Genomic DNA, 8,036 nt, shown 5'->3' with positions numbered 1-8,036 from the left:
CCTGGACCTAAGGTCAGTTGACTCTGTGTAAAGTTCTGAAAAACATTGCTTCATAATGTCATAACAAAATGTTCATCAGGGAAAAGGTACAAAATTTAACCTTGACCTTTGACCCAATGACCTTGACCTTTGGTCAGTTGACTCCTTGTTTAATTCTGTTCAACTTTGCTTCATCATATCATAACAAAATGTTCATGTGTGAAAAGATGCAAATTTGACCTTGACCTTTGAATCTAATGACCTTGACCTTGGACCTTGACTTTTTACCTCAGTTTGTCTCTTTGTTTAATTCCGAACAACTTTGCTTCATAATGTCATAGCGAAATGTTCACCAGTTAAAAGCTACATAATTTGACCTTGACCTCTGACCTTGACCTCTAGTCAGTTGACTCCTTGTTTAATTCTGATCAACTTTGCTTCATGATGTCATAACAAAATGTTTATCAGTGAAAAGATGTTAAATTTGACCTTGACCTTTGAACTTAATGACCTTGACCTTTGACCTTGATTTTTTACCTCAATGTGTATTTTTGTGAACTGAACATCTTGACCAAGTTTCATGTACATCGGTCAATAAATACCAAAGTTATTAACCAGGAACAGAATTTGTGGACGGACAGACAGACAGACAGACAGACAGACAGAGTGATTACTATAGGGCACCGGTATCTCCGATACGGGGCCCTAACAAGCTGAGTAAAGTATCTTACTCAAAGATACAACAGTGCCATGTATAGGTTGATGCTAGTCTAAAATGTCTTTAAAGGTTTCTCAGAAGCATAAATGTGCTTGATCCCGTATTCAGAAGACAAGACAAATCAATTACATACATGTACATCATTATTTTATTCTGACAAAATGACAATACTTCACCAATAATTCTTTGATCAAATTGGTGGTGTGAAGTGTATATTGGGCATGGACATGTACATTTTCGTTAACAAAAATGTGTCTCGATCTCCACTTCTTTGCCAATATGCATATGCTTTGAACTTACTCGAACACTGATTCACACAATGCACTACACAACCTTTGGGTGATCACCAATTTTCAACAGTTTATCTGCAATTTAAAATTTACAGCTGTTTTACATAAAAAAATTGACACAGAGGTGAAGGTCACAGTGACCTTATTCCACTGCGTTGCACATCTACATTGGGTGATGCTGGTCAAGTTCAAGATTCATAAATATATCCTCAATGGTTAAATTTTTTTTTTTATTATTTTGCACTTATCTAATTAACCTTTAACCAAGAAGTGACTGTGCCTTGCACACCTCCAGCCTGGACAAAATGTATGATGTCCCCCTTTGATTCCAAGTGACCACATCATAATTGAAAACATTGTTACCTCAAAAAGATATATTACAGGTATGTATGTAGATTAACACTCTGACATAATTTGAAGTGACATCTTGCAAGTCTGCATAATTTGTGCAAAATGGAATCTGTGAATTTAAAGACAACGGCACATCAGTTATTCGAGCCATTGTCTCTTAGATTAATTACCCTAGGATGATAAAGCCAAACAAATGACGTGAATCATTTTTTACTGTCTACCCATTTGAAAAAATCACATCGAGCCTCCGGATTTGAATTTAAACCTTCTGCCCGACAACATACAAAGAACTGTTTCCCTCTATTGGGCCCCTCCTTTTTGACTGTCCGTAACAAACATGGCTCTTTATGACCCTTACATAAAGGGGCAGTCGGTGGCCCCTTCAACAAACTTTTCCATGCTAGTGCTGAAGTTTTTTTCACTTTGATTTCTCCACCGCCCTTCAGCTCCTGAGAGCTGGACGGTGATTCGTTATCTTCAGAACTTATCAAATCCACCTTAGAGTCATTTCTTGTAGAGACACTTTTGTTTTTTTCATTTCCATTTTCTTGATCGTTTTGGCAGATTTTGACTACCTCACAATCGGCTCGACTTGTAACCGAGGTGTCGGGTGTAGTGTCTTTCTTAGATGCTGGTTTACCAAAGAAATTCATAAGGTTGGACTGTTTCGGAAGTGACGAGCCGTTCTTTATGTCACCTTTCTTTTTCTTTGCTAGAGGTCCTGAACGTTCAGAGCGATCACTGTTGGATCGTTTAAGGCCGCCTTCGGACTTATTCGGAGACTTAACCTGAGAGTTTGACACGTGCTTTGATCTCTGTTCACTCACACAGGTAATTGATAATGTCTTTTTGGGTGATCCTTTGTTGCCTTGTTTTGATGATGAATCATTTGACTTTGAGGCCTTCACAAAGAAAGATGACAGTTTTTGTTGCTTTCCGACAAATTCTGGCATACATTTTGTACATAGAGCAGGACATTTGCCGGCTGGTAGAAATGATGATGTAAATTCTGTCTTCACTGGACAGTGGTCGGATCCTTCAACATCTCTCATCACCAAACTCTCCTTCAGGTCCCTTTTAGTCATAGAAACATCACATAAAATGTAGTCGAGCCTCCGGCCATAGTTTGTTTCACGTGCAGATGTGAGGGTACACCAGTTGGAATAGGCCTCGGTCTTGGTAGGGTACAGGTGTCTGAATGTGTCGACAAACAGTCCACCCTTCACCGAGGATGTGGTACCTAGAAACTCCTCTGTATTACCAATAGACTCTATGTCTGGATCTCTTCCCGGCTCCCACACAAACTGGTTCATCCACATTCTGCTAGGGGCCTTTCCCCAATCCTGAAATAAACAATTATCATATACTAATATTTATGGTTTATAACCTACCTAGAACAGCAAAGAATAGGCTCCAATAGAACAAATCAGAGAAGGTTAATAACTCCTGTAAAAGTTGTTGAACTAAAAAAGAATTTGCAATCACACAACTACCTAAAGTACCAGTCAGTTTATAAAGTTTAATAAATACTGACCGAGAAGCTAGTAATAGTACTTAGGACAGACATTTTAAAAGGAAAACAGAAAAGGTGCATAACTCTGATTGAAATATTAAATCAAATCTCTGTTTTCAAGAACAATTATAGCTATTTCAGTGTAAAGTATTTTGTTTTGTTTTTATCATAGTTCATTTAAAGAGACAATTTTGTGAAGTGAGTTTTTCATATAGTCTTGTCACAAAATCTTTCATGATAATTAAGTTATGAAAAACTCATGTCGAGAAAATAGACAACTGACAAGAGTCAAAGTTTTCTTGGCGTTCTTAATCATTAATGAAAAAATCCTTTAAGTCACCTAACTTCTTTGGAACACAAGTAGAGGCATTTATTCTGAATCAATAGCCTCTTCGGAATAAGATCACAATCATCATTATAAAAAAAGTAATTTATTTTACGTTTGAACTAATTGATATCATACTTGTGAGATTTCAAATTGTCCAATGGTAAACATTTTTTTTTATATCTCACTAGGCTTATGATACATATAATTCTTGCTTGTGATATATTGTGTAAATTCAAAGTGACAAGAATGTGGTACATATGTGTAAAGTAGGTGTTTTCTTACTGAAAAGGCCCGGCTATTGTGCTTGTTTGGTTGTATATAAATACTGTATAAAACAAAACAATCTCAATTTCTGCTGTGTCCTCAAATGCCTATCCTGTAGTTTTTCATTGTATAGGTATAAATTATAATACTCGCATCTTTGCACACACCTAGGCCTACACAGTAGTAGATAAACAGATTTAAGCAGGCACAAAACACCCCTCATTTATACAAAATTGAGAACCCTTTGACCAAGGCCAAATTTAGTCAAAATCCATAAAGCTGTTCAGGACTAGTAGAATTTTAAAGGAAAAGTTGACAGACGGACGCTGCGGTATGGCATATGGCATAGGCTCACCATGGTCCTTCAGACCAGGTGAGCTAAAAATCAGAACTGAGAGTTAACCATGGTTACCCAAATATTTTACTCTGTAATTTACCTCCAAAACTGGATCACAGTTGTCAATCCTTTTATGATTCAAATTCAGATCTCCAAGGACTATTACATGACTGAAAGTAGACAAAAAATACTTGATATTGCAAAGCAACCATGTCTCCTAGCTGAATTAGAGCAATTTGTGATATACAGACACCTCGGTATTAAGTACGAAACTTCAACTGGTGTCCGCTTTGAAAGCATTTTCAAACAAGACTTTTGTACCTACATTACCCAGCTTAGCATAAGTATTACCTTTTAAAATGCTGTCAATTTCAAATGTGAAGCTAGAGCCATTTCTTATGAATGCAATTGAGTTATTTGACATCTTGAATTGTACCCTGCTCAGGTTGTAGTTATGTATGTTAATTAAGTAAATAAATAATAACTTAATAATTTCTGCTTTGAAATAATAAAACCTGGCCTCAGTTGTCCTGTTGCCCAAGTTTCATTTCGATACAATCATATTTACAGAACTTGCCAGAAGTCATGATATGCACTGACCAATCAGTCCCCAGTAAGTGAATTACATTAAATGTGGACACAGTATGTTGAACAGACATAGGCCATACCTTATCTATATAAAAGCATGCCTGGTTGGATGATACATGTATTGATTATATGGCAGGGAAATACAACAATGTGCTTCGCTCCAGCCCTCCAGTTTCCCTAGTCACATTTCCCTTATTTGGAGTCTCTCAAGAAAATTAAGCAAAAGGCACCACACCTGTGTTTTGAACAAAATGGACCAATACAATGGCAGTAAGCCTGATCATCATTATTCTATTTATATCCCTTGTTGTAGGATCAACAAAGACAATTACCTGGTATGTGTGATGTATAATACGACCCATTACATTCATTTCAGGCTTATAAACAAGAGGCCCAGAGGGCCTGTATCTCTCACCTGGATACCAAAGCAATAATGGCAATATATTCTCCGAATGAGATCAAGGGAATATGCCAGACCCCAAGGCCAATCCTTGTAGCATATCTGTATTAGAATTTTCATGCCCAGCAATTTTATGTATGGTTATGGGTTGGGGAGCTCAACTGTTTCCAAGCTGTGACTAACAAACTAGGTCCCTANGGTCAGCCCAACCATTTGTACAATTTTGAATCTCCACCACCTAGGGATGCTTTCAGTCAAATATGGTTGATATCCACTTCTTAGTTCCAGAGAAGAAGTCGCTTAAAGCAATGTAGCCAAATTGATTCCTTTTTGCCCCGCCCTTCAGCCCCCTGGGGGGTCAGCCCAACCATTTGTACAAGTTTGACTTCCCAACACCTAGGGATGCTTCCAGTCAAATATGGTTGATATCCATGGCAAAGTTCTACAGAAGAAGTCGTTTGTAGCAATATAGCCAAATTGCCCCCTTTTGGCCCCGCCTCTCAGCCCCCTGGGGGGTCAGCCCAACCATTTGTACAATTTTGAATCTCCACCACCTAGGGATGCTTCCAGTCAATAATGGTTGATATCCATCTCAGTTCCAGAGAAGAAGTCGCTGAAAGCAGTATAGCCAAATTGTCCCCTTTTTGCCCCGCTCCTCAGCCCCCTGGGGGGTCGGCCCCATCATTTGTACAATTTTGAATCCCCACCAACTAGGGATGCTTTCAGTCAAATATGGTTAATATCCACTCCTTAGTTCCAGAGAAGAAGTTGCTTAAAGCAGTATAGCCAAATTGACCCCTTTTTGCCCCGCTCTCAGCCCCCTGGGGGGGTCAGCCCCACCATTTGAATCCCCACCAACTAGGGATGCTTCCAGTCAAATTTAGTTCAATTCCAATCAGTGGTTAAGAATTTAGTTCAATTCCAATCAGTGGTTAAGAAGAAGAAGTCGTTTATAGAAATTGTTGACGTACTGACGGACGAACGACGGACGCAACGGTATGGCATAAGCTCACCTTGGTCCTTCAGACCAGGTAAGCTAAAAAACCACTGTCATGGTTGCCTCCCTTTTTGGCTGGCATATCCCAGAATATTGCATTTTTTTCAAAACAAATGTACAAAAACACTATCAACATTAAATGAAAACTCTGTAAATAACATTTTGCTTTAAATGACAAGGTAAGTCAGTCATGATTTCAAATATCTTGCACCCCTTGATCAAACACATGTAATAAACGAGGATGTTTTACAGTACAAGTATGCAGTGTAGTTAACAACAGTATGCTAAAAATAGTACCTGGAGTTCATTAAATTGGAGGACAATACAGAGAGAGTTATAATCACCTTCCACTCTGAAGAAGTGCCTCTGCCCTAGTTTGTAGGAGAGCTAGAAATCTCATCTTGTAGACCTTCCTATCATCCCGCTCAGGATCCACTCTTGGGCAGTAAACGTTGATAATTGCCAGACGACCCTCGCTTCCATCACTCAACTGTATCCGATGTTGTGTGATGACTGTCCGCCCTTCCGCATCAAGGGCCTCAAGCTCATCTGTTGAGAAATGTGTCGTGTCACCATAGCAACCCACCTTTCCATCATCCTTCTGGTTTAACAGCGAGGTTAGTCCCTCCTCAGCACTACATGGTGTGGCCGAGTCTCGGCAGAAATTGGCAACACCTGGTTACATGAAGTATATCAATGGTTTAAGATGCCGATAACAATAAATTTGTGATCAAACATCATGGACTGTTTATTGAATTTATAAAACCAGGCATAAACAACCAGTTGATATTGCATAACTGATAACATTCTCAGCAAAATATCTCATCTTCAGTAAAAAAAAAAGAGGGATCTTTTTTCATACAGTCTGTAGATTTTTGAATTTCCCTTGAGCTTTCTACTGTTAAATTAATGATAAAGAAAATATGTAATTATGAAAAAACAAAATTCACAAAACCACAATATATTTTAAAATTCTTTTAAATATTATGTATATATCACTAATACATCTGAGGTATAAATAAATGTATTGAAGCAAAGTGCAAGAAATATAGATGTTATAAAGATTTTGTTGATTGCGACTAGTGTCCTCATCACAAAACAAACAGTCGTGCGTAGCCGCCCATGTTCCATTTTAATCTTCTTCACACTAAGGTTTTCCTGGAAGTTTGTACTCCAGGGCTGCACAAACTAACATCAGGGATAATCCTGAAGAGGACCATGGGGCCATTGACCCCTCCATGTTCCAAGTTTCATTAAATTTTACATATATGTGCCCATCAGTTTGATATTGACTAAAAAAAATATCTGAAAATGGCCCACTGCTCTCAAATTCCAGGATTCTCCCTGCTAGCATATACAGTACATACAGTACAAAAGGACCCGGATGGCAGGCAGTTATTCCAAAATTGTTACTTTTACATTTTATTTCATCTTTACTTCATTATATCACCAATATTAGCTATATCAACAACAAAAGAATAGTAAGTTTGTTCATTAAAAAATTGAAATGTGAATATGGTATGATTGAAAGTACCTAGGTATTCAGGATTTTTTTTTTTATATAATCGAAAGACCAAAAACTTGCTGTGCTGTCTGCACATACCTGAGTAGCCACTCCGCTTACGGGAGAAACTGAAATAGGAACTGTAACCATCAACAATGGCTGTTGGTTCATCGAGTTGATCACCTTTGCAAAAACAGAAACAGCATTCTGTATTCATCATGGCATTTTAGAACAAAAGATACATAGGTGTAATTCCTTTTTATAAATACTAGACTTAGTCGACTTGTCTGTCAATATTATACATTTATATATTTGTTATTGTTTTGTTTAAAGGTTTAGCCACGGAATTAGATTGTCTTAGTCGGTGGTTTAGCACAGGTACTATATATACACTTGACTGTCAATACACCAATGATATAAATCATAGCTGAGCTGACAGACATTCTATAGTACCTGTGGTCTATAATAAAGAAAAAATAACATCATTATTGTTTCATGAAGTACATGTATCATCTAAAAGAATCTTACAGCTTATTAAAAGATTTTTTTCAATTTAGATATGGTCTTATGAATATGAATCCATGATTGTTGAAGTTGAAATAGTAATATGCCGAGCTGTTAAAAAGGGTTGTTCCCCTTCTACCATGAATCCATATTACGCCTCTGATCAACTTCAGCCTATTGAATAAATAATGCGTTAGAAAAATATCCATATTATTAGAAGTATGAAGCAGTCATGTAACGTTACAGTTTCATGTCCCCCCCCC

General features: G+C 37.6%; 1 protein-coding gene across 1 annotated transcript in view; it reads right to left on the bottom strand.

Annotated features, from left to right (window-relative positions):
• Positions 1 to 827: 827 nt before the first annotated feature.
• The window catches only part of LOC110460977 (DNA-(apurinic or apyrimidinic site) lyase 2-like), a 7,463-nt gene continuing 254 nt past the window's right edge, over positions 828 to 8,036 (bottom strand). The window contains exons 2-5 of the mRNA XM_021514231.1: positions 7,369 to 7,452; positions 6,110 to 6,440; positions 3,881 to 3,950; positions 828 to 2,681 (exon numbers count right to left, since the gene is read on the bottom strand). Of these exons, the coding sequence (XP_021369906.1) occupies positions 1,542 to 2,681; positions 3,881 to 3,950; positions 6,110 to 6,440; positions 7,369 to 7,452 (1,625 nt within the window). The 3' untranslated portion in view covers positions 828 to 1,541. The remainder of the gene's footprint in view (positions 2,682 to 3,880; positions 3,951 to 6,109; positions 6,441 to 7,368; positions 7,453 to 8,036) is intronic.

This window comes from Mizuhopecten yessoensis, unplaced genomic scaffold (genome assembly GCF_002113885.1).
Source record: "Mizuhopecten yessoensis strain PY_sf001 unplaced genomic scaffold, ASM211388v2 scaffold10529, whole genome shotgun sequence".
NCBI classification, from domain to species: Eukaryota; Metazoa; Mollusca; class Bivalvia; order Pectinida; family Pectinidae; genus Mizuhopecten; species Mizuhopecten yessoensis.
The sequence above is the reverse complement of the archived record's forward strand: the minus strand, read 5'-3'. Positions and strand labels throughout refer to the sequence as shown.